Below are 27,306 nucleotides of genomic sequence, written 5' to 3'. Positions count from 1 at the left end.
GCCGGGGCCGGCCCCGCCGTGACCGGGCGGTGAGGGCGGGCCGCGGGCGGTGCTCCGCGGGGGCTGGCCCGGGGATACGGAGGCACTGGGACACGGGGACACGGGCACACAGCGGGAGCTTTCGGCATGGAGCGGTACGCGAGGGCCTCGGCCGTGGCTGTCATCCGGCTCTGCAACCCGCCGGTCAACGCGCTCAGGTACCGTCGGCAGTCCGCGGGGAGCGCCGGGCCGGGGCTGGGGAGCGGGTGGGGGAATTCTCCGGTTTCCTTCCTTCCTTTCCCCTCATTCCCTCTCTCCGTCCTCCGCCCAGTCCCGGAGGGGGAGCGGCCCCAGAGGGCCTCGCTTTGCAAACAACATGCTGAACTTTGCCATAACTTCTGCTCTTTCTTATAATTTCTAGTTGAGGGGTTTCACAGGAGAGGTGCCAGGCTCAGCAAACCGTGCTCTCTGTCATCTCCCCCTGAGGATGTTAAAAAACTTTGCCTATTTCTCATCACCTTCCAGTCTTTAAACATCAAGACGCTGCTTCAGCAACGCATAGCACGGCAGCGTTAGCTCTGCCTGGAGTGCCTTCAGCGCTGTTTGGTACGAGTCAATCCTCAGCTTTCCTGGTTTGATTGCCTGCCCCACACACTGCTCAGAGGTTGCCTGGCAGATCCCTGCGCTATCCAAGTGTGCACAGGGGTGAGAGCAAAGGGCTCTGTGGATATCAGACATGATTCAGCAAGCAGAGCTGGCACCAGGATTAAACCCAGCCAGGGCTATCAGAAAGCAGATCATTTGGTCTTTAAAAATGATTAAGGAATTGACCTTGAAATACTGATCTTGGTCAAGAAGGGCCCCGTGCAATCTTAAACACGAGCCAGTGAAAAACAAAGTCAAACACCAATCTGTAGGAGCCTCTGAAATTTTAGTTTTTCATGTGTCTAGAAAAGGACTTGGGTGCTTTGGGTTTTACATTAGCTGTAGGGTTTAGTTCCTTTAGTTCTGAATAGCACATAAACCCTTTCTAAGCAGCTGTAGTTGTTCAGTAACAGTGACCAGTGTCTACTCAGTCTGTATTCACAAGCAAAAAAAATCCCACTGCGGCTATGCTTGACTTATAAATGAGAAAGTTTGTTAAAAAGAAGCTCATAGGGACAAAGAAGAGCATGAAAATGAGATGAAACCTGATGCTCTTCTGTAGCAAAGCTACACTGTAGCTGGCGGTGCTCACTTTTCCGTTGCAACTTGTTTTGAAGTGCAGAAAGAACATTTTCGCAAGCTCAGGTAATTACTATGAGAAAGGTGGAGTGACTTGGTGAGTTTAGACCAACCAGACATGTAGGACTCCCAGAACAGTATCGTGTAAGACATCCTTTGGACCTCCTGTGCACAAGAACAGTCTAAGAAAACTTCCAGGCTGTGCTCACAATAAACTTTCAATCCTAACCATGAAAAATACAAAATACAGACCTAAAGAATCATAGAATCGCTGAGGTTGAAAAGACCTTTTAAATCACTGAGTCTAACCATCAACAGTAATAGATATGTGCATGAGGAACTTTAACTCCCCTCTTTTGAGAAGCCCTGGAGAAAACCTAAAGTCACCTCTGCTTTTGAACAGCAACAGCACAATTTCTTCAGGACAGATCTCTGCCTTTACTGCCCTTTCCTCCTGGTCCTGCAGTGCCCTCACAGCCAGATGCAATTGTGATTCACCAGGGGTGACAGATAGTGTGACTGGGGTCCTGTCCTTCAGCCCCACAGGGAAGACCCTGGCAGACTTCAGATCCATTAAACTACAACTTGTGACATGTCTGTGGTCTTTGGTGGCATGCCAGGGCATACCTCTTTTAAAAGAGATCCATAATTCTCACACTCTTGCCATCAGGTAGGTGTTAACTGAGATCTGACTGCAGCTGGGAGAGGTAGAGCACACTCTGATCCCTGAGTGCTCCTCCTGCTTCTGCACATTTCTGTTCTGGACCACAGGGAGCAGGTTTGTTAGTGCTGTTGGAAATGTTTGACTGCACAGCTGATAGCAGGCAGTGAAAGCTACTGACAGGAGCCATGTCCTGCAGTCCTGAAAATTTCATTTCACAGCAGGTACAAATGCTTTTTAAGACTGGAGAGTTTTTGCTGCTGTGCTTCAGCCTACCCTACCTCTCCCCATTATCCATTTCCCCCTTCTGGACCATCACATTGGCCATTAGCACTTTAGAAGCCACCGGTGGGCAGGAATTTGCTTTCTTCTGTCTGACACCATCCTCTGCTTCATACCTGCAGGGCAGTGCTTTCCTGAGAAATGTCTGCTGACTTGAGAGTCTGGCAGCAAATTTGGTTCCCACGCAGACTCCTCTTTAAGTTAATCGATCTCTCCACCAGCAGAGGTGGCATGTGTCAAATTTGATTCGTTTGGAGGGTTTTTTCCCGGTTTGCAGAAGTTAGTATTCAGAGGTCTGCATTTACGAGACCATGGCATTGAGAGAAGGGATTTAGATATGCAAAGACCCGGGAGTTCTGGGGAATAGAAAGACAAGACTTGCAAAAGGAAGCACTGACTAGCTCTCCTCAACAGAGGCAGGCTGCTGGCACTGGGAATTAGAAGGACTTTAAGGAGTATTTTAACATTTGAGCTGACAAGGACAGAAGAGCTCCAGGGAGGATAGGGGAGGCCATGCAGTAGGGGAGCTTATGTGTGGGATTCTATGAAGTGTGACAGCTTCACAGGTTTGATTGGGAAAAGCTCTCCCTGGCTGCCAGGACTGTTCTTCTGACCATGATCATCATAAAAATCAGAAAATGTAAAGGAGATGAGAGAAGCTGCAGTTTCAGACAGGTAGCAATGAGGGGAGAATGTGATTACCCACGGATCAGCACCTCATCTGGACGAGATAGAGAGACAAAATTCTGGGATGAATACGCATCTGCACCCTAAACCAAGTATTCTAAAATTCCACCCAAAATATGCCATTCTGGCTACGACCCTAATTTATGTGCAGGACTGTTCAAGCTGTATTAGCAACTTGACACATAACAATGTGTGACAGTAGCTGCTACACAGCTGGATCTGACACTGAAGCAAGAGAGAGCAGAGCAGGTAACTCCAACACACAAGTCCTCAGTTTCAAGTAAGGAATTATGTAACACCCAGCAGTTAGTTCAAAGAAAAACACTGCAGGAAGCTATCCAAAAGAAAAGGAGCCTGTGACAATGGGACAGCCTGGATTGTTGCTGTTCAGGTTTGGGATTTTCAGGTTTTTAAAGTATATTAGAAGCTGAGAAAAATACAAAGGGAAAGGACCAGACCTGCATGTTGTCCATAAACAACATTTTCCACTGTTGGATTCAAGCCTCATTTCTTTAAATGTGACTAAGTAAATTTTCAGGATTTTTTTTTTTAAATGAAAGAAATTTACATTCACAGACTCCAGCTAAAATGTGAAATAATTAAAGTAAATACTAAACCCTGTTACAAATCCAGAACATCACAGCCACTGCAATGAGTTCCATAAAATAAAAACAACCTGCTATGGTAACCTCCAAGAATATTCTTTATCAGCACCTGTTTCAAGTTCCTGAAACCTGGAACACTGAATCACCTTGGCAGAATCAGTTTTCTTGCAGTCAAAATAGTACCCATGGTGGAACTGACTGCATGGCATGGAAGGAATCTTTGTATAGTTACTGCTAAATAAATGACAGTGTCAGAGTAATTAAATACTTTTGAAAATTACAGTGACTTTTTGTTTCCTCAATGCTCTAGCAGTTTGAAGCTGGGATTCTCCTGAGTACTTTTATAATTCTACTTTCTTATATTTTACTACGATACTTTAATTGAAAATTACATCTTTTATTACCAGCTATAACATGTGAGTGACAAAGCAGTGCAGTCTGTGTGTTGGACTTTGACATATCCAAGACAAACTCATCACTCCATCTTAGGAAAACAAGAAACTGCAACAAGTCTGATTTTTCTTCCTTTTTATCCCACAAAAATTCCCATTGGGAAAAAGATATATGGAAACAGAAGAGATATTTATGCAAGTACCAAGTCGAATTATTCACTGCCATAAACAGTCCTGTTGGGTTAATAAAGGCAAGGCAGGGATCAAACTGTGATTTTGTGGCAGCTTTGATGACTGGTTTTTATTTTGGTAGTAGTATGTTGTTGTAAGTGCTGAGGACTTTTAACTGATTTCTTCCATAGAACCCTGACCCTTTCCATTTGCTGCAGACAACCCTTCTAGATGGGCATTTTACATCTGCTGGTCACATGCCTGGAACAGACACAGAAATACTGATTGCTTCTTGTCTGTTCCTGACGGAATTGTGCCATTTGTCTCTACAATAGTTGAAAATTAGTAACTTCACATTTGTTTGGATCATGAAACATATTTTTTCTGCCTCTTTGCACCATGGTTTGTAGAGTGTAATGACATTTCCTAATGGCTTTCCCTGCAATCTCACAGCCCCTGGGTGATTTTGGTATTGCTGTGGCCTGGCTCTTCACTGATGCACAAACACAACTCAAAGAGCAGCAAGCATTGGGTGCAGCCTATGGGTGCTCCTCAAATAGCAGTAGATACAATAAATACAGATATGCCAAGGGGAGGGAGATAAAACACAATTTTTTAACATATTAAAACACATTCAGTGTATAAACTCTGGAAAGGTTTTCATATTCTGCTGTGTGGACCTGCATGCAGTCAGACCTTTACTGACTCACCTCACTGTTTTACTTTGACATGGCCACATTATTCTCATTTTAAGTTTCACCCTTCAGAACCAGTACTAACATCAGACTTCAGAGTTGTCTTTGATGTCTGGATTGCCAATTGGCACATAACTTTTCTGTTATGTGCTGTTTCTCTCTCCAAAAACAACACTTCTCCCAGTCTCTGGTTGTGAGGTCTCAGGGCTCCCACTGACCCCTCTGTGTAGCACTTATGCAGGCAGCAGATGGTCCTGGAGACCCTCCTAGACAGCCCTCCTCAGCCAACAGCCCTGATTATTAAACTTTGCCAATGGTTGGTCTTTAATTTTTGATTTTTAAGAGGAATATGCAGAGGTTGGCTGGGATTCCTTCACACACCTGGCTTGCAGGGAGCTCCTTGGGCTCACAGATTTAGTTTCACAGGCTATGGATTCCCACATGAATTCTGCAAGCACTGCTCCGTAAAAATGTCTGTACACAAAAGTACAATGATGTGTTTCTCATCTACTTCATGACAAGCTTCCTTTTTACATGGAATGCCCTCCAATACATAGAGCAACATGCACAAGCTGAGTGTGCCTCAGGCCTCTTTATTAGTTCTGTGTAATAACACTGCTTCTCTCCACTGGGCATCAGCAGAGCTCTGCTCCCTTTTCCTCAGCACCAAGCTTACATGTGAAGCTGGGCTCAGGGTTTGGAGAAGGTCTAGGAAGGAAAGTTGGTTTTATAAAGAATTGGGCAAGTGTGGATGATAATTGTTGGATATTCCTCCAGCCTCCAATTGCTTGTAGCTCAGATTTCCTGTATCAGAGGCATCTCTACACATGCACACAGAATAGTCTCTCACAAACTATATCAGTATTTGTGTATATCAGTATATTTTAGTATCTAAATTATATATACATAAAATTTGTATTAATATTCCTATTAATAAAGTCTTAATGCTTCTATTTTTACCTACAATCACTATTGTTACCACCTACTAAAACAGACTAGATTCTCCAAGTCCATCAATACAAACACATTAATTAGCTTTAAAGAGGTAAATGCAAAGTGGACATATAGTTTGGTGAGACTTTTTAAATATCTGATTTGAAAAAGCACTATTCATGCTTCTTTCTAAAGATCCATTTTGAAATTCTTCATTAATTCTTTGCTGGTCACATTTACTGCTGGTGTCTGCAGAGCTACTGGTTCAGATGAGTCAAGACGTTCTGTGTAGTGTTTCATGCCCAAATTCCCTTTGACAGGATCCCACAGGAGTTTAAGTCAGGACCTATGTGTAGATCTTCACAAGGTGAAAGCATTATTAACATCAGCAGAGCCTGTGTCAGGTGTTTGAAAGATAACATTTTTATCCCTAGAGCTCCTTTCAAAAAGTTCTTAGGTTGACAGTGGTTTAGCATTAATTACTTCTAAATTATGCTAAACTGTTTTCTTGAAAATCTGAATGTTTAATTCATAAAGACATCTTCGAAAGAACATTTCCCTGTGCTGCTTGTTGTGGAAACAGCAGTGTCGTAGCCTGAAGATGAGTCTCCAGGCAGTGACTGACAGGTTGGCAGTCAGCCTGTTTGGTTTGGGTGCTTGTCCTTGGAGTCATAGGGAGACTAAGGACAAGATGCACCTGGAGAGGCTGTGGCAGCAGCCAGGCATGGGGACAACCTGTTGGATGGACACGGTGCTCATTTTCACTGGGCTGCTCGGTGTTGAGAACACAGACCTCTTGGAAGAGGGATGCAGCTGATGGCTACTCACTGAATCTCCATTTTATTTCAGTCTGGCAGTTCTCCAGGCTTTAGAGGATGGGCTGAAGAAAGCAGATGCAGATCCCTCAGTGAAAGCTGTTATGATTTGTGGTGAAAATGGGAAATTCAGTGCAGGTAAGACATCAAACGCAGGCTGAGCAAAAGATGAAACGCTCTCCACCCATCATATCTGAAGCTTCTCTGCTTGTAACACTGCTGACAAAAGTCCTGATTTGGCTGGAAATGGCCACAAGACAGGGTGCTTTGTCTATTTTGCTGTGCCACAATTGACATGGGGCACATGGCAAGCTGGACCTTGAAACAGGCCAGAAGTAAGCTGGTCTGTTCATACTGAAATGAGGGACGGCTGCACAACTCCATAACATCCTGCTGTTTCCTCAGTCTCCATAGCTTTGTTTATGTAAAATCTCTGGACCATTTACTGGTCTAGTGTATGGAACCTGGGGTGGGGCAGTGGTGAATAGCAGATCTCCAGTTGAAAAAGCCTGAAAAGCTAGGGAAATTCTGTTCAATTCTACATTGCTTATTAGTAGTAACTTGCACTTAACTATTCCAGGCTCAATATTACACCAAGAATGTTTGCAAATCTCTGCAGTGACTGCACGATCCTTACAGTTACTCTGTATTTTTGTACTCAGACTTCCTTGGAGCTCTGTAAACAGGATCAAGGATCCAGGGTTCCTTGAAGGTGGTCCCAAAAGGGGTTGATTCCTGTTAACCATTCTCCTGCCAGCATCTCTGAGCAGCTGTGTCCAGTAGCACAGAGGGAAGGATTGCTCCAGTCACCGCCTCGCCTACTAATTCCTCCTAATCTCTTGGTGCTCTCTCAGGAGCTGATATCCGAGGATTTTCCTCTCCGAAGGCGCGCGGAGCTGCCCTGGGCCCCATCGTGTCTCTCATCGAAAGCAGCGAGAAGCCGGTGGTGGCGGCCATCGAAGGCGTCGCTCTGGGAGGAGGCCTGGAGGTGGCGCTGGGCTGTCACTACCGCGTCGCACACGTGAAGGTAACACACCCTGCGCGCCGGAGGGCTGCGGAACGCATCGGGAGCCGGGTACACGTGGCACGAGCAGAGGGACAGGGCGCCTTTCCTGCCACCCTCTGCCCAGAGGAGAGTGGCTGTATAGCTATAGGATACAAGTCTGAGTGCTCAGACATTCTTCACCTATACACCACCACTCCTGACGTCTTTCTTAAATCTTACTAACTAACTAATTTCAAGTAATTTCTAAATATAAAGTAACTAGTAGCATAAGATGGCTGCGTAGAAACTTCAGTAAGCAAATGTTAATTTGCCCTAGGTCTCATTATCTATATTCTGATGCAGACAGCTGTATCTTACTGACTCATGCAGCGTGACTTTCTCTTATTTATTTTTTTCCCCCGCCCTGTGAATTTTGCACTTTTCTGCTCATGGCCTAGTTTCTATAGGTAGTTGAAACTCAGCTAGCATGGAGCATTTATGGTTAGATTCCTCATGAGCTCTTGGTCCCCAAGGAACTCCTCAACCAAAAGACAGCTTGAAGAGTCTTCAGGAATTATCTGGGTATTTTCTTCAATCCCTTCCTTCAAGGTTCAGGAATGCTGAACCACCTTGAGCAGTACCTGTCTCCTTGTGCAGACTCCTCACTGACAGGGACATCCCCTCACTTCTGCAGTGAGTCACTCTCTCTGTGGTAGTGTGGGTTGCTATAACAGCATAAAGAGATACTCCACATCATGCTCTGTGCCACCTAAGGTGAGTGCCATGGAATCGCAGAATCATTAAGGTTGGAAAAGACCTCGAAGATCACTAAGTCCAACCTTTGACCAATTACCACCACGCCCACTAAACCACATCATGAAATGCCCTGACTACTGGAACTATAAGTAGTGGTCTTAAAGTAACTCAAAATCTCTTAAAAACTCAATGGAAAATACACTAAGTATTGTTTAAAGGCAACAAAACCTAGATATATTTTTTTAAGGGAAGACCTCCACACACTTCCTGCTGCCCCTGGCTTATCTGCCATGACTCTACCAGATGTCAAATGCACCAAGAGACATTTGAAGGAAGAGTTCAGTGGTGCGCAGAACCAGGTTAGATGGGGCTCTGAGCAGTCTGGTGTAGTGGAAGGTGTCCTTGCCAATGGCAGGTAGTGAAATAAGATGGTGTTAAGATTCGTTCCAACTCTTTACTAAACTGGCAAGAATTAGAGTAGGGAGATGAAAGATAAGTCAGTGTGCCTACCAGCAGCTGCTAACAACTACTTGAAAGCATTATTGACATGTGTCAATCTAGGGAAGGCTGCTGGCTCTGCAGCTCTTCCCCAGTGCTGTACGAGCACAGAAATCCTTTGAAAGGTCATGTTTTCCTTGCACATTTACACAGATATCCTTGAAATTGTCAAGTGGGGTTTTTTTCCTAAATATTTTATGTAGCAAAAAGCAAGGATGAAGTTTCTATGTAGAAATTCTGAGGCTTCCTAGAGGAGCAATGTGACTCACATCTGCTTGGCTTTCCTTTGCTTTGCTCAGTTTGCAATTACCACTCTTTCTAATCAGACTTTCATTTAATTCTACTTCATTTTAGGCTCGGATGGGTTTACCAGAGGTCACCATAGGGTTACTTCCAGGTGCTGAAGGCACTCAGCGACTCCCCAGACTGATTGGAGTACCAGCTGCTCTGGATATGATCACTACAGGTAAGTGCTGTGTCTGTATAGAAGAACATGGCATTAAGTCATACCGGCTTGGTCTAAAAACCAAGAATCTTTTACCTGTGTAGCTGCTTGGGTTGTAATTCTACTTGCTTCCACCCATGAGGGGCTAATTACCAGCTGCACAAGTGATTTGCTTAGATGGAAAAGAACAAAATTGCCCATCAGGCTCCACTGTAGTCACCTTATTTCTCTTTTTATGGCAGGAAAACACATTCCAGCAACTGAAGCACTGAAGCTGGGCTTGGTTGATGAAATTGTGGAAGAAAACACCATTGAGGCAGCAATCCGTTTGGCAAACAAAGTGATTGGTGAGGAACAAATTACAGCAGTGCCAGGAAATAATTGGTGATGTTTCAGGGCTGAAAAGAGTCAGAACAAAGCCCACCAGTTCATTCCAATTTATATGCTCCATTCTTGAGTTCTGGCATTCATGTAAGATAGAATTAATTGCAGAATTTGCTTCCTGTTGTCTGAAGTGAAAAAAATCAAATGTTGGAAAGCTGCAGAAATTCAAGTGAGATTCAGAGAACAGATACATGTCAAGTCCTCCTGCTTTTTAATTGTATATCCAAACTCGCATGCTCCTCTGGGATGCTGCACTCTGCAGGTTTTGGGGAGTAAGTCCTCTGTCCCTGTATAGTCTTGGATCCCAGCTGACACTGCACATATTCTGGTTGCCCCATCCATAATGGCTGAGCAAAAATAACATTCTCCCTGTAGTGGAGGGGCTGGCACATCCTCTGCTCCATTTAATGATCCATGGTCTGTAAGTGACTCTGTCCCTAATCCTTTGAGTGCCATGTAAAAAAAATGGTCCGTGCAGATGGGAGGGGTGGAGAGAGATTTTTTTTTCCTTGTCTTAAAAATATCAGAATCAAATTCACTGGAGTTAACTTAAGAAGAGGAACATTCCTTGTGCAGCAAGAGGAGCATTGCCTTGAGAGAAAACAGGGCATTTTTCCACTACTGACCTCCTTATACCATTGGAACTTGACCACTGGTTTTCATCTGCGGCTCTGTCACAATGAGATGAATGCAGGAAAGCAAAAAACCCTTTCTGCTTTGATCACACAGCTTCTTACAGGCAATGCTGTTCCAAGCTGGGGTGTTGGTTTTGCTCCTCCAGTTTTCTTCACTACAGACAAGGCCCCTCCTCCGTGCTGGAAGCAGAGGCAGCCTAAGCTTTGTCCTAGATGACAGTGTACCATATTCTAAGGTACTTCAAAGAATGGACTGTTCTTAAATATCAGTGTCTTGTATACTTCCCACACCTTGAGATGTACCAGAGAGCTGCCAAGGTATTATTTGGCTGGGTTTTCTACAGCAGATGCCCGTCCTTCTCACTGTGCTCATCCTACAGTATGTTAGGGCTTCATTTTCTAGAGCAGCATCAATGACATAAGCAGCCCTCTTTTCTCTTTCCTGTATGTCATCAGCCTAAATTTAATTCTTTAGCAAGAGATGGGTGATGTACTTCACTGCTGCTTTTAAGAAAAACAAAGGTACTTTGGTTCACTGGGTTTGTCTGTTTTGAATGAGAATTCTGTTTCTCCATCTGATGAGAGAGCAGTGAAATATTACCACCCTTCTAGGCAAATTAACCCAACAAACAGTGCTCCCTGTGATGTACCCTCTGGGCTCTGAATGATGCTTTGCACAAGATCTATGCCAGTATTGATGGCAGCAGCAGCAGTGTGTCATGAAATGAGTAATGGATACATTGCTGGAACTGGCAAACCAGAAAACATTCTGGATTTCAACAAATGCCATGTGCAATCAGGTGAAGTTTAGATATTTGCATGCTTGTTTCTTCCATGACAGACATTGTGCAGTAACTGACAGTTGTGGAAGTCAATTTGGCCTCAGAGGAGACCCTCAGGATGGAGGCATTGACTACACTATTTCTCAGGATAACTTACTTTCTGGAGCTTATATCCACAACCATTACTGGCAAAGTCCTGTTCTTTAACTTCATCTTCTTTGGAAATTGTAGCTACCAATTTTTGGGTTTTTGTGGGTTTGGGTTTTTTTGTTTGTTTTGTTTGGTTTGGTTGGTTGGTTGGTTTTGATCGTTGTTGGTTTTTGTTGTTGGGGAGGGGTGGGGTTTTTTGTGTTGTTTTTGCTTTGTTTTGTTGAGTTGTATAAGCATACAAGGATCCTGGCTGAATGTCCAGCAAGTAGCCTGTCCTGGTCTTACTCATCATTAGATTTTCAATCTGTTTACTGCTGGTTTGAGTTGTCCCAGCAAAAATGAGTAATGTCATTGATGGTGTTTCACATCACACTATATATCAACTCCCACGGGACTTTAGAAATGCTTTCAGATTCTTTCCAACAGCTTTACTGGCATTTACAGTACATGTTTTTACAGTGAAAACACTGGTGAGCCAGCTAATCTATTTCTTTCCTGCTTGAAAAATTTCTCATTAGACCCCGCAGAAGACCATGACAAGTTTTGATGCACCATTTACCCTCAGGTTATCTAATAATTTGAAAGATTGGTGTACTCAGGGCCTGTATGTTTCTTTTGAGCCATTCCTTGCTTTGGCCTTTGCCTAAAATTAGTAATTTTCCTGTCACACGAAGGCAAGGCAGCACTTTTATTTTTCTCCATTAAGCACTAACAGTGCTGCAGAAGAGATGAGAGTCTTATGTAGCTGGTCTGGAGTTTATTCACATGGAGTTCTGTTTTCAGTGAATATTTTTCAGATAATTTTAATAAAGCCAAAGTGAATGTACCAAAAAAATACCATCACAAAATCCCAGTGGCTTTGTGTGGCATGCAGCATTTTGTTTCTGATGAGATTTTTTAAAAACATGAAGCTACAACTGCGGACTTCTTACAGAGCAGTCTGGCTAAATAACTAGTTTTGTCACCACTGGAATTTCCTTTCCTGGGAAGGCTGTGCTGCAAGATAACTCTCAGAGAATCAATTCAGAAATAATTTTCTTCTAAAGCTTTCTCAGCGCTGGAGCTGCAGTATCTCATGGCAAGTGATCAGTCTCAAATGACTGCCTTACTGTAGCAGGGGTCCTTGATTACTGTTGTGATACACAGCTGACAGAGCTACTTCTATGGCACGTTGGGAGAGCATTCTCATCCATACATTTTTATGGATTGTTCCTAATGAAGAACACCTTCAAAAGATGCTCTGAAACAGTAAGTGGGTGTAGGAATACACAGAGGCAATTACTGATTCCGAGTTAGATTTTTCATTGAAAGACAGTATTTATGTATTGCAGATAGGAATGGAGAATAATTCCCTGACCTCTGTAGGCAAACTGGCTTCTCCAGGCTAAAGAAAACATGTTCACTTCTGAAGGCATTTTTCAAAAGGAATAGACAGGAACTAAATCCTTGGGGACAAGGACAACGTCCTTTCATTAAATGTGCTCGATGATCACTGCAGTAATCCAAAGCTGCATTTCAGGCTTTTCCCAGTTGATGGCATCACAAAATTGACAAATGGCTGGAACTGCTGGTGGCAGGCAGCAGCTTGTAGCTCATCCTGCCCACTTCTTGTTGGCCTGCTCTGGTCTTCCTCAGCTGGAGGAGAAATTGGCTCCTGGCCTCCACACAGCAGACTTTGAAACTCTCCATATACACCCCTTGTTTTTCTGACCCCATCTGCTGATTGACCTCAGAGCAGTGCCAATGCCTTGCACCAAAGAGCCAAGAAAAACCAGAGCAATTTGGAGTAGCTCAAGTCCCCCAGGTATTAATCTGTGTGGAAAGATGATGAGTTTCTGCCTGTAAGCTTTTGCTGCGGAGGAAGCAGTTGTTCCTCCTGAGGCTCATCAAAGCCAGGGGCGGAACAGATGCTGCTGGTGGGTAATTGCAGCCTTGAAATGGAGGCTGGAGGAAAGGCTTTCCTTCAGAGCTACAAGGCCTTTCCATGAGTCATGTCTGCCAAGATGCACAATATCAAGACATCTTAATCTCTCCCCAGGGCTCAAGGTCCTGGCTGACACCTTCCTTAGACAGGGGCCTAGCTAAGTGTCCCTTGGACACAAACAGAGTTTGTGAAAGGTCTGACATGGCCTGGACTTGTCTCTGGCAGCCTGAGGGGCAGGGGCCAGGCTCAGCTTTATTCCTTAAAAATTCACAAGCAGTTCCCTCCATGAGGAAGAACATTAGGCTGGCCCTGTCTCTTGCATGTGCCATCCCATAGTATCCCAAGGGTTTACAACTCTGGGATGATATTTCTTTCTTTAAATAACATAATATTCAATCCTAATGGATATGCGGTGCATTTGCTGATAGAAATTTCATAGACTTGATCTGCCCTTTGTGCCACCTGGACTACAAACCTGGTAAACAAAGCAGGAGGCTGTGTTAGCTCCTGTGTGTGGATGATGCTTTTCCTGCAGCACTGATGTCTGACACTGTTCATCATCTTCCTGCTGTTTTGCTTTCAGAAATCAAGCTGCAGGTGCCCCACACTGATCTCTTTTTCCCAGATATGGATTCTGATAATTCTTTCCTGATCATAAACATGTCCTGTACTCTTATTAGCATTGAAGAAGCTATGATGCTGCACAGAGCTGGTGTAGAAAACTTATTTAGTTTGCAGCTAAAATAGGAGGTTTATTACAGGACCCTGAGGTTTTTTTGTTTTGTTTTGTTTTGTTTTGTTTTGTTTTTATTCTGAGGATCTGTCTCCTGTCCCCCATCAGTATTTGTGCTTACAGTACTATTTGCTGTCTGAAGACCAAGCCTAAAGGCTCCCAATGGTATTCCTTTTTTACCAACCTTTCCATTGGATGTCATATGAAGTTCCTTGATCTGCCCAATCCTCCAGCCATCAGATCAGCTTTCTGGGACAAGCCTGAGCTTTCCTCTTGTGATGAAATATAACCCACTATTTAAATCCTGAATAAAGAGCTGCAGATAAAGAGCATTTCTGGGTTAAAAACTTGGAGGAAAAAAATTGTTCCAAAATAAAGGAACATTATCCTGACTAAATCCTGCAATACTGGCTGATACAAATTATATCCACTGTCAATGTTGAAAACATTTTTATGAACTCTGATTACAAGGGAAGCTACTTACACAGCGAGTGTTCATCTTTTTGTGCTCACTAAGAGGCTTAATTAAAAAATCTGCGCTCTGAAGACCTTTATTACGAGAAATCAGTATAATAACTCATCCTAGAAACTTGTATTTCTGTTTCTCCTAAGCATTGCTCAGTCTTAGAGGAAGAGCTAGAGCCAGGACATGTTCCTCAGCCAACTATGCCTGCAGTGCTGCCTTTGTTCCTGCTCTTCAGCATCCCCTGCAGGATTTCCTGAGTCTGCTGCTGGGGCATTGGCACTTCCCTAGCTCAGACAACAGGAGGAGAAAGGGGAGGCAGATACAATACGCTGCCTTGGAAGGAAGTGTGCCCCATGGCAGAGCTCATCTTAGAGGCAAGGGCAATGAGACTCTGTCCCCAGAGAGCTTCAGCGTAAGGTTCTCAGCTCACCACCTGACTTTGGTGGTAGTCGGGGCTGCTTCTGGGAATAGCACTAGCAATCCATGCAGTGCCTCGCTAGAGTTAATGATCTGGAAATGGCTGTGATGACAGCAGGGTCTTTGTGAGAATCAGTGTCAAGGGGATACTTCCCAAATTGCTGATCTTGTGCCTCCCTGGTCTTTACTGAACAGACTGCTGTTAAGAGCAGAGGAACACCAGAGTATGGCCAGGTCTGTACTTATGAAGAAGACAGACAATTTTGGCATCTCAAACGCAGCTAAGTTCTCTCAATTAAAATCCTTTCTAGGTATCACCATAGCAACCTCTGTCTGTAATGAACTTCACATGTTTGTGTGGCTGCTTGATTCATCCCTTGCTGACACAAACATGAACTCTTGCTTGTTATTCATTTGCTGCCCAACTCATACTGAGTGAGATCTCCTTTTGGTTAGTCCCAAAGTGACTCGAGGGGCTCCTTCAGTCAGAGAAGAAGTCAGGGTGTGTTTTCCACTCTCTTGTCAATGTCTGGGTCAGGACTGTGGCTGGAATGCCTCTGGCTCGTGTCATCTGGGTCCTGAATACTAAACAATACTGGAGGAAAGCTTCATTACTGAAGCCTATAGAAAGATCCATATGAATGTGGCAGCTGGGACTGTAGAGGGAAAGAACTGGAAAATCAGGGCACACTGAAGCTGAGACAAGGAAGGAGAGAATTACTGCTTTGGAAATAAAGTCTTACTTTTTTTGAAGTCTGAGAAGGGACTTGAAAAATCATAATTGTCAGAGCAAGCAGAAATAAGGAGAAATGTCAAAAGCTTTAGTTCTAGACCCAGCTCACTGTGCCATGCAAGACCTAACACAGTGGGAGCTGGAGAAGAAGAGGCAGACTGCCTTCCCAGCCTGTAGAAAAGGGAAGTCTGGAAGTCTGGAAAGACTACATCTGAAAAGATATGGATGCTTTGTTCTGTAACTCCATTTCTCTCCCCCCAGGTCAGCCCCTGGGACCCCGCAGGCTCAGCCTTAAGCCAGTTCCCAAAGTGCCCAACATGGACGCGTTTCTGCGTGAAGCTCTGGTGAAGGTGAAGAAGCAGGCGCGGGGGTTCCTGGCTCCGGAGCTGTGCTTCCAGGCCGTGCAAGCCGCCACCGATAGGCCCTTTGCCGAGGGGGTGCGGCGGGAGCGGGAGCTGTTCCAGGTGCTGCTGACCTCGGGGCAGGCGCAGGCGCTGCGGTACGCGTTCTTCGCGGAGAGAGCCGTGCACAGGTGGGCAACTCCCGGCGGAGCCTCCTGGAGCAGCGCTGCCCCGCAGCCCGTGCGCAGCGCGGCCGTCATAGGTAAGCACCGGGAACCGCCGGGACGGGGACAGAGCACAGCCCACGGCTGAGCTGGGAATGCCCAGCAGCCACTCACACCCATTGCTGAAGCTGTCACTGCATTGGGAAGCTCCAAATTCAGACGGCAACTCACATGCCACTAGATTAGCACCTCCTTTGGAAGAATATCTTTCTCTCACTTCAGAGGCAGCTTCGTGTGTGGACCATAAGCAGTCTGCTCCCTTTTAAACACTGGCTTTGCTTCGTGCTAGAAGCAGGTCTGTAGGAAATTCTCCTCCTCCTGGTTCTAGTTCTGTACTGCAAGTGCATGTGCACAGAGTCACTCAGGGATATATTAATACAAAAATGTTTTGACAGCTGTATTTTAAGAAGATTTCATCTCACTGGGATCCACTCCTGCCATTTTGTAGCCCAGCAAGATAATGCCTTCATTAATTTTTTATAAGAGCAATTTAAATAAAACCTTCAATGCACTGCTGAGATTAAAAAAAAAAAAATCTTTCAGCTCTAGCTGTTGATAGTAGCACTCAAAAATGGTAAGACAAGTAATGGAGCACTTGGAAAACATCCATTCTGTTTCAAGATCTCACCAGATCAACACTGCTTTTTTTCTGGGTGCTTCTCAGGGCTCTTGAGCTGTCTGACAACCCATTTTAGGCCATGGAGATTTTTTTTAAAGTTCTCTTCTCTTCATTAGCTGCCATGCAATATTTTTACTAGAAATGAGTTTTTAAACATCAGTCCACAAACCCTGTGTGAAGGATCTGTGGCAGTTAAAGCATCCAGGTAAAGAGGCATTAATTGTTACTAGATCTATTCTATGACTTGAAGAGCACAGAAGTTTGGACACGCACTTTTGTCAGTTCTGCACTGTGTGTGCTTTGGCAGGAGGGCTCGTTTTGGAGTCTGGGGGAATGACCAGGTGATCAGGAGGGACATTCTCTGCTCTGTGCTGCTAAACCATGCCAGAACAACACACATGCAAAGACCTAATCACAGTGACAGTTTAGCCAGAAGGGCTGTTAGAACTGAGCTGCCTATTTTGGGGCTGTAACTGAGCTAGAGGGAATTCTGAGGACAAATGCAACCTCTATTTGAAAGTTTCTAGTAGAAACAATCTCTACTTTATTTCCAAGCAGAATTGGCTGGGCTGCACGTCTCTTCCATTGGATTAAGTATTTACCACTCATCTCTGGACAGATTTCTGAATTATGGTCTGAAATTGCCCCAACCTCACCCCCAGATTTCGGTGATTTCATAGCTGATTAGACAACACTCAAATGAACTCCTCCTTCTGCAGAACAAATAAACTAAGTGCTTTGATACTTCTGCTGCAAAGCACAATCTGTCACACTCTGATCATTTGATTTACCCTGAACTTTCCCAAATTTTTCAACACTTCATAAAATGTGCATAGCTGAAGTGGGAACACCATTCCAGGAGTAATTACACTAAGACCAGGTACCAAGAAGTTTCTTCCTTGCTCCTGCTTAGGATGGCCAGGGTAACAGGCAACCTTGATATTAGCCATGTTCAACACATCCAGTTAATTATCTACTGGCAGGGAGCAGCTACATCCCAGGGATGGGGAGCCAGTGGCAATAACAGGGGGCAGAACCAAGGAATCCTTGAGGCAAGAAGACACCTCTGAATGTCACCTTGTCCAACACCTCTGTTCACATGGGGTCACCTAGAGCCACTTGCCCAGGACCATGTCCAGACAGCTCTTGAACATCTCCAAGGATGAAGACTCCATAAATTCTCTGGGCAACCTGTGCCAGTCCTCAGTCAGTCCACACTAAAACCTTTTGTTCAGATGGAACAAAAGTTCCTTTTGTTCGGATGGAACTCCCACATTTCACCTTGTACCCATGACCTCTGGTTTTATCACCAGGGCCACTTGAGTCTGGCTCCATCTCCTTTACCAGGTGCCTTTCTCTCAGGGGTTCATATATACATGGGTGAGATCCCCCAAGCCTTCTCTGTGCTGAAGTCACAGCTCACTCAGCCCTTCCGCATAAGACATACTCCAGTCCCTTAATTACCTTACCTGCCTTACAATGAACTCACTCCAATCACTCCATATCACTCTGTGAAGCCCAAAAGTGGACCCAGCATTCCAGCTGTGGTCTCACCAGTACCATGTAGAGAGGTGGGATCACCTCCCTCAAGCTTCTAGCAAGACCCCTCCTGACATAGCTCCATATACCACTGACCTTCTCTGCCACAAGGTCATATTGCTGCTCAGAGTCAACCTGGTGTCCACCAGCACTCCCAGACACTTTTCTGGGGAGCTGCTTTCCAGCAGCCAGCCCCTACTGTATACCTTTTCTCCCCAGACACAGGACTTGACACTTCCCCATTCCTAAAGATCCCCCCACCCATCTCTCCCTCTGGATGGTAGCACAACCTACTGCTGCATCAACATTTACAGTAGTTGAGCAAGGCAGGCAGGGCAGGCCCAGAGATTATGGCCACGACCTACTGGAAGTACAGGTGGCCAAGCAAAGTTCCCAGGATGACGCAGGTCCAGGGTAAAGGTGGGACGCCAGTCTGCAGGCTGAGGTCTGGATCAACAGTGGCCATAACCACAGTAAGCCACCAGAACTCCTCCAAGGAAGCTTAAGAGGGGGAGATAAGCCCAGGTCTGAACTTAAATGGGGCTCAGAGGCAATGGGCAGTGCAGGTGGGTGGAGGCTCCAGGTGTGGCTGGTCAGGGACATTAAATCCTATCAGTGCACTCAGGGCCACCCAGACTCCAGCCCTTGCTGAATCGCTGCTCCCATTGCACAGCCCTGGATCCCACCAGTAGAGCTCTATTTGCTTATGCTCTTCTTCATGTCATACTTCATTTCATGTGACATATCTTATCTTGGAGGTTCTTGATCATCTTCTTTTAACCCTGAATCCCACATCAAAGTGTCACTGCTTTCTATCACTTTTTTCTGCGTCTTGTTGTGCTTTTTTTCTTTCCTCTGGAAGGTTTCCCTCCTATTTTGCCTTTTGATACAAGTGAAATTGGAAATCCATTACAGACAGGCAGAGAACATGCCAACACAATTGTATTTTTTCTTTCAGGCTACTGTAACAAAAAGTCATTCTCCAGCCAGTACAATTCATGTTTTTGATCTGAAGTACATCCCTGCAGCAACAGAAATCAAAATCCTAGGGATGATTTCTGAGGGAGTAACACCTTTTAAAAGAGTGCTGCTCATCCGTGCAAGTATTGAGTCTACCTAGGTGACCCAGGGTCTCCTTATTTTTGCTGCAGAGAGGAGGGCAGTCAGAGAAAGATGCTGCCTCAATTTAGGCTCCTCAGAAATCATGCATACCCCACTTTCCCACAGACAGTGCTGTGCTGTTTCACACACTAAACTCATTTTGCATTATGCTGCTGCTTCCATCTCTTATTGCTGCACGGTGAGAAGCAACTGAGAAGAACATGTTGACTTTTTCATGTTGACTTTTTGTTTCCTTTGCTTTTGTTGTTTCCTGAACTCTTGGCTTCCACCTCTTTTCACTTTCTCTGGTTCCTCAACACCCAGAAAAAAGGTTCTTTTCTCTCAGTCCCTTGCAACTGCATCTCCCCACAGCTCCCTGCTTGCTGGGAGCAACACATTATTTCTGCTTGAAACTAACACCCTGAAACAGAGAAAGCAGCAGCCCATCACTGCCAATTGCTTATTGTTGTTTTTATCAGGAAAACCAGAACAGTTCTTGCATATTTTTACCAATCTATAATGGATTTTTTTTCAATCTCCAGGCATTTTAGTGTCCAAATATTCATTATAGTTCAGAGTGTTTTCCACTGATCAGAATTTCTGTAGTGTGTGACTGTACATGATCTGCCTTGTGCATATTTCAAGTTCTTTTGTTTTGAAATGTATTTTAAAGTCCTACAATTAATTTTGTATGATTTTTCGTATTCTAAGTACCTCGCGTGACAGATCAATAATTAACCATCATTATTCACTCAGCTTGCCCAGCAAATGGATTTTTCATACCCATATTTGGCCTGAAATTACGTATGTACAAGTGTAGTTTTAATTACATGTCAAAGCTTCATTTCACAATAAAAGACCAGGAGCAGAATGGCTGGGCACTGTTCTTGCTCCTGAAGCAGATTTCAGTCTTTTTTGGAAAGATGTGCCTTGGACATGAAGATAGTCCCTGCATGGAAGATGAGAATATAGGGGTTTTCCTGGTTTGGGGGAAGGGAGAACACTGTTGAGTAAGAAAATGGAGCATACAGCAGAAATTCTGGAGCAGTTCCTCACTGTGTTTCTGTCTGTGTGATCTGAACTGAGCATGAGATATCTCCCTCTTTCTTCCACAGCCTTCTACACATGTAAGGCCTAATGATCCCCTGCCATTTTTTTCTGCTCTAACATATTCTTCCCCAAGATCCCTTGGCTTTCTGAATTGCAGAAGAGGAGTCCTCAGAAATGCCTCTTTCTCTGCTAGATAGCCAAAGCTCTCCTTAGTTTTATAGCCCAATTTTAGAAAATATTTCCCGGGGAATCATGCTGTGCAAGCTCTAATGTAACAAACCCCTTGGGGCTTTCATTACTGTCTCTGCTAGCTTCATTAAACATCATTTCATACAGGCCATTGCAGAGTTCTGTAGGAAGTTGACAGACAGCTTTTCTAGGTCAGAAACAAGCTAGGCAAGCTCATGTCTTATCCATAAGCCTGTTCCTTTGGCCTAGAAAGTGTAGTACTACAAGCATGTGTGCCTGTCTCTCATGGGATGGCTAAAACCTACATGGAGTACTCATGATGAAAGCAACCAGAAGAATCACCTGGCACCACTGCAGAGCTTCCCTGGGAAAGAGCTTCGGGGAACATCTGCTCACAAAAGAGGTTTTGATTTAGGAAAAGGCAGTGTGTTCATATGGCAAGAGAGCCACTAAGATTTCAGTCAGGAGACTGAAGCTGGGAGGATCAGGAGTGCATAAGACCCAGGATGCGTGGAGATCTTGGAAATTCTAGAGAGAAACCCCAGGCCTCCACAGTGGGAAGGAAGAGATTTCAAGAGGGAGCCATGAGAAACTTCAAACACTTCAGCTTGATGTCTAAAGAGAGCCTGACAGATGGGGCTGGCTTTGGGGAGTGAGTTACCCTCCTGCACTGCAGGAAGAAAGCAGCTTGTGTGGCTCACCAAAGCCAGGGAAAACCTGTCCCTAATTGTACCTGCTCTGGCATCAAAGGCTCTGGAGAGTGAGCACAGTGGGAGGAGCTACTCATGTTCAGGTTTTTTCAGTCAGCAAACCGTAGACACTGAATTACTAAGAGTTGATTCATGTTATTCTAGATTTATTTTTAAATTAGTTTTCAGCAGAACTTGATTATGAAGTAGCAAATCTAATTTCCTAGAAAGGAACTTCAGCACTTACTTGGGAGCATAATGATGGTTTGTAAGCAGGCTGCCAGCTAGTGATGCCAGTAAAAACTATCTTCTGGTGGCCAAGCAGGGAATGTTTGAAATGCCTTGTGTGCATACAAGCTGAAGCTGGGCAGAACTAAAGCAAGAGTGCGTAGCATGCAGGAAAAACATCCTACCTTGCCTGACCTTGGTTGCTGGAACTTGTTTAAATGATGACATCATTTCAGCTCTTCTTTACAAAGCTGATTTAGACAAAAAATTTAATCCCCTTGTTTCTGTTTATTTGTTTAGCTAAATTTGTAAACCTGAGATTTAAAAAATCATTTTTATAGAATTATAACAAACCTATACTTTGTCTGGTTGCTGCTTTATTTAGGATAGTAATAATCCTCCCATTCAGAGGCTTTGCACTTTCAAAGCTGGTAAAATTGTGCTGACCTTCCCTCACTAGTTTGTATTAATTTAGTTGGAAAAGCCTCCACTGTGGGAGAGCAGGATCAGTGGTGTGGGTTGTGTGTCACAGGAAAGTGCAGCTTCATTTAATGTCACAGAGGACAGAGCTGATGCAAGGGATCAAGCCAGTAATCTCTACACTGGTATTCCTGGGGGTATGAGCTGGGGGTAGCACATTTACGGATCTTGGAGGAAAAAATTACAGTGTGAATGGATTCTCAGCTACAGGAATTCTGGGCAAGAGCTTTAACTGTGTGGTTGGACAAGGAAGACTGACTCTGAGAGCCTTCAGAAGTTAGGAATGGCCTCTGTTGGAGGACTTGAAGAGTTCCTGGTGGGCAGAGATACCTGACAGAAAGTGAACAGCAGGCAAAAGGCTGCTGATGTGGCAGCGTGATTCAAAAGGAGAGAGAAGATGTTGAAATCTAGATTAAGGACACTGCATTAGTTCCATCCTGTTTGACCAGGCACTGAGAGACACATGAGACATTAGAGAGAAAGTTTAGAACAGATCAGCATCCAAGACTTTACAGAAATAGCACTGGAATTTTTTTGTTTCAAAGATCACACTGTGAAGCACAGAGGGAGAAAAGGAGGGAGACAGAGAGGAAGCTTGGAAGGACAAGGGAGAAACCAACTCTTTGAACTTCGCTGGTCAAAATCTCTAGGGGGTTATATGTGCTCAATGCCCATAACAGACCATCTCACAGAACAGTGAGGCACTGATACCCCCAGGGTAAAATCTTGCTTTGAACCTGCCTGCAGAAGCTAGTAACAGGGTTGCAGCTGTAACTCAGAGCTTCTGTCTTTGATCCCCAGGTTCTCACTCCTCGATGATCCTGGTTTCCATAGGTATAAAACTTTGCAGAGATAAGAAATGAATCACAGGGTCTGTGCATACTGGGTGAATCCCACTGGCATTTTGTAAGCTTGTGAGGGTACTGACTTGCCTTTGTGCTACCTCTTTCCAAACATTTAGGCTCACTGAAAGAGCAAATTCACCCTCTATTTCCCCAGTCTTCAATATCTGTTTTCTGTGTGTGCACTACTTGTTTTCCAGAGGCCTCCACTTTTTATTCTGGAGACACAAAGGAAATGCGACTGTCAAGAGATTAATTTGCTATTCATGGTATTTGATTCTATCTTGCTTTTATCCCTAGGGCTGGGAACAATGGGCCAAGGCATTGTGACTTCTCTGGTTAAGGCAAACATACCTGTAGTAGCCCTGGAGCAGAATCTGGAGTATCTGAACAAGGGAAGAAAAGCTGTGATGGTCCTTTTGGAACATGAGGCTAAGAAAACGGAGGGGGGTGCCCAGACACTGGATTTCCACAACCCTGCACGTCTCCAGTTCACCGTGGACTTTGACCTGTTGCGTGATGTAGACCTGGTCATCGAGGCTGTGTTTGAGAACATGGCACTAAAGAAGGAAATATTCCACAAGCTGTCAAACATCTGCAAGCCGGGAGCCTTGCTGTGTACAAACACATCAGCCCTGAACATCGACGAGATAGCTTCTGCCACGAGCCGCCCACAGCAGGTCATTGGCACCCACTTCTTCGCCCCTGCCCATGTCATGAGGCTGCTGGAAATCATCTACGGCCGCCACACGTCCCCCACCGCCATCGCCACCGCTATGCAGCTGGCCAAAGCCCTGAAAAAAGTTGGAGTGGTGGTAGGGAACTGTTTTGGGTTTGTTGGGAATCGCATGTTGTTCCCTTATGTACAACAAGCAGTTTTCCTCTTAGAGGAAGGAAGCAGACCAGAAGCAGTAGATCAGGTTATTGAAGATTTTGGGTTTAAGATAGGCCCTTTCCGCATGTCTGACCTTTCCGGGCTGGATGTGAGCTGGAGGTCTCGGAAGGGGCAGGGCCTGACCGGGCCGTCCCTCCCTGCGGGCACCCCGGCCCGGCAGCGGCACGGCCAGCGCTACAGCCCGCTGCCGGACCTGCTGTGTGAGCATGGCCGCTTCGGCCAGAAAACAGGCAAAGGCTGGTACCAGTATGAGAAGGCCGGGGGCAGGACAGCCACGCCAGACCCATGGATCCACAGCTTCCTGTCCCAGTACAGAGAAACCCACCGCATCAAGACCCGCTACATAGACCAGGAGGAGATCCTGGAGCGGTGTTTGTTTTCCCTCATCAACGAGGGGTTTGCCATCCTGGCTGAGGGAATAGCATCAGGCCCAGAGCACCTGGATGTCATTTACTTCAATGGCTACGGGTGGCCAAAGCACAGGGGCGGCCCCATGTTCTACGCCTCCACCGTGGGGCTGCCCCACGTGCTGGCTAAACTGCAGAAATACTCTGAGGCCCACCCCGATGTGCCTGGACTACAGCCCAGTGCCTTTCTGAAAAAGCTGGTGGCTGTGGGGAACCCCCCCCTCAAGGAGTGGATGTCCTACCTCAGCCGGCAGAGCCCCAAGCTGTGATTCCTCTGATGGAGGCTGATCTCATGAAACTGGTGCTTCAATTGCACTGCCTCTTCCAATAAAACCCAGAGGGCTACAGGCCCCTAAACAAAGTCATGGGCCTTCCGAGACCTGTGCAGGGAATAATTTTGGCCGATAATTGATCTCAGTCCCCCACCTGCTGCAGGTCACCACTGCCTTCATCCACCCTTCTCTCTCAGCCCCAGCCTCACCCACTGTCTTCACACACTGCTATGTAAAGGCCCATCTCATTTTGCACTTCCTGCAGGTCGTCACAGCTGTACTCCTCTTCCAGTCTATCTTTGGGGAAGGCAGGGAACAGCATTTACAGCCCACAATGCAAATCATGCCTGGAGCCAAGAAAATTTCAATCACAATTCAACCAAGACCTGCTGGATCTACCAAATCCTGTCTTCAACCTATTTCCCAGTTTGTTTCAGTTCTTTCTTGTGCAGCCAATTCCCCACAATTTCCTGGTTCTTCTGCAGCCAGCCAACTGGAACCTGCTCCCTTCCTGCTGCTGAGGGACAGGTGGCACTAGGGTACAGCAGCTTTCAGAGGTAAAGTCATATGAAGTGGGGAGAGCAGGTCTGGGCAGAGAGCAAGGGGCAGTCCCTTGCTGTCCCCTGGTACTGTCTCTTCTCCCTACAGCAGAGGAGGCTCTAACAAATGCCAGGAAAACCACAAATACATCAGCCTGGCTAACCTGCCCTGTGGCGTTGGCTCATGACTGGCTTTCTGCATCCAGGTTCCATCCTCTGTTGCCATTACCCCCACCTGGCTTTGTCCAAGCAGAAACATCTTCTGGCATCTCTGCAGTGTGGAAATGTGTTGCCATCACTCCCCACATCTTGCTTGACTACAGCTACAGGGCTCAACAGGCTCTAATTGACCAGCTTGAGAACTGGCCTGGCACTGTCCAGGTTTTCACATGATCAGAGGGTGCACTGGGAAGGGCACAGCACAAGAGCTGTGTAGGTAGGGACACTTGCTCGCAGGCAGGCAGGGAGGTGGCAGATCTTTAGCAATGGACAGAGCAGAGTGAGAGGGAGCCAAACTAGCTCCAGACTTGATGCTTTGGGACAAAGTCTCCCATTTCACATGTCTAGTGAAGGTATCTTCCAGTCTGGTGTGGGAAATAGGTTGGTCTGTATTCCCTTCTCAGGGACTGTGAATGTTTAACTTTTGATTTTAATTTAATGAAACTGTTTTGATTATCTAATGACAGATTATATGGTGTCATATGAAATAGTGGAAAAAAAAGCAACTGTGTTTGATTTTTGTTTTTTCCCCAGTCCCTTCTTTACATAGTGGAATTAGATAATTTTCCTGTTTCTGGAGGAGTTTGTGTCTGAAAAGACTGCATGAGTCTTTTGTCTAAATACCCTTTGTCCACTCCTGTGCACCAGTGGGTGAGGAAGCAAAATTGAGGGCAAGAAACCCATCAGGAGTTCCAAGCCAAGTGCCTGATTCTAGAGAGGACTTTTCTCCAGGACTGGAGGAGTCGCTCTAGGCCCAGCACATTACTCGTGTGCCACAGCTGAGAGCAACCCAGCTTGGCTCAGAGGTGAAGCAGTACTTCCACACGAGCAGGCTCTGTGTGACACATTACACAACAGCCCTGGCTGTGCTGGCGGCTGGTCTGCCATCCCCAGGACAGCTCTGGACAGGATACCCTGCCCGGGCTAACCTCCCTTCTCCTGTGCCTCCCGCCGTGGTGTTCACCCGCACCGGGGATCAGTTGGGAAAGGGCGATTCCCTGGCAGCAGGAGGCTGCGGAGCAGAGGATGTGCCCTTCCTCTGGAGCAGCAATGTTATCCCAGCATAATACCAGCTTCCACCCTGGTCGCCGGCAGCACCTGTGTGCCGGTGCCTTTGATGGGTCCGTTTCCCTCATCAGGAATTGCTGAGAACAGAGGTTGTTCACACTAGTAATGTCTCTCCTGACAGAAGTTCATTTGTAAATTCGCATCGACCAAAGCAGCCCAGCATCGATCGTTCTGTCTGCCTGACGTCGCAGCACCCGGCGGTGACATTGCTGTCGCCGCGAGGTCGCACTGCCAGCTCCGGGAGGGCGGGGGCGGTGTGTGGGAGCCCCGGCCTCTGGCCCGCTCCGCTCCCGGCCGGGCAGAGCGCGCCGAAGGGCAGCTACAGCTCCTTGGCCCTCAGCCCTGCAGGGCAGCCCGATTCAAAGCCCTTGGTGCCTGCTGACAAGCAGCCCGAGCAGCAACCACCGGCCTGTTCTGTGAGCTTCTCTGGTAAATTGTTAACAGCCTTGCACAGTCCCCATCAGCTCAAATGTGCAGTGATGCCAGAAATATACCCATGAGTGAAATGTTTCTTCATTTAACAGGAGAGAACACAGCCCCACGCAGAGGAGAACTTGATAACCACTTGGTACAGGATTAGTTTTCCCACCTGTCTTTTTAAACCAGTTAACCATTTTCACTCGGTAGGAAAATATCTCTTAAAAATGTTTTCCAGGTAAAACCATCCCTACAGGTGAGGAATGTCCCCAGCTCTGCACATTGGCTTCATGCTTGGCTGTTCCAAGCTATCCATGAGCTGAGGTTATACAGTTCTCTGGCACGATGAGGCTGTGGCAACACACAATGCGAGCTGGCTCCAGTCCATCCTTAATCTTTGGGCCCGGCTTTTACTTTCATGTGGTGTCTGGCTGCATGTCTGTGCTTTCTGCACAGCAGGGTGCTCGCTCTCTGTCTGAGGAGATTTGGTGTCAGCCCTGCGAGCACCCGTGGCCTCTCATGCAGCTGCAGGATTGTTAGATGTCTTTAATTAAGTCAGTGAACTCTGCCAGTGCAGCAGATGCCTCCATTAACTGCTCAGCCACAGGCATTGTGCAAAACAGTAGCGAATGGGAGTGCACCAAAGGGGAGCATTGCCTTAGCTTTGATCAGAGTCCCCTGCAGCACTGGCCCTTCAAAGGCAGGCAGAGAGCTCCCTGCCTTAGGCTGCTCACAAGTGCTGTCCTGCAGCGCATGCCCAAATTGGATGGGGCGCTTGGGTCTTGCCAGAAACACCTACCCGTCTTTCTGTAACCCACACTTCAACTTCCTTCTT

The 27,306-nt window shown here is 45.9% G+C and overlaps 1 protein-coding gene across 1 annotated transcript; it reads left to right on the top strand.

Moving 5' to 3' along the window:
- Positions 1-77: 77 nt before the first annotated feature.
- Positions 78-25,474, top strand: EHHADH (enoyl-CoA hydratase and 3-hydroxyacyl CoA dehydrogenase). Its single transcript, XM_066194155.1, has 7 exons — positions 78-197; positions 6,479-6,582; positions 7,299-7,471; positions 9,038-9,149; positions 9,371-9,475; positions 15,614-15,955; positions 22,955-25,474. The coding sequence occupies exons 1-7, from the start codon at positions 127-129 to the stop codon at positions 24,223-24,225; spliced, it is 2,178 nt and encodes a 725-aa protein (XP_066050252.1). The 5' UTR covers positions 78-126; the 3' UTR covers positions 24,226-25,474.
- The last annotated feature ends 1,832 nt before the right edge of the window (positions 25,475-27,306 follow it).

Source organism: Chamaea fasciata, unplaced genomic scaffold (assembly GCF_029207755.1).
Source record: "Chamaea fasciata isolate MVZ Bird 193981 ecotype frontalis unplaced genomic scaffold, bChaFas1.0.hap1 SCAF_11, whole genome shotgun sequence".
In the NCBI taxonomy this organism is placed as follows: domain Eukaryota; kingdom Metazoa; phylum Chordata; class Aves; order Passeriformes; family Sylviidae; genus Chamaea; species Chamaea fasciata.
Note: the sequence above shows the minus strand (reverse complement) of the source record. Positions and strands in the feature narration are given on the sequence as shown.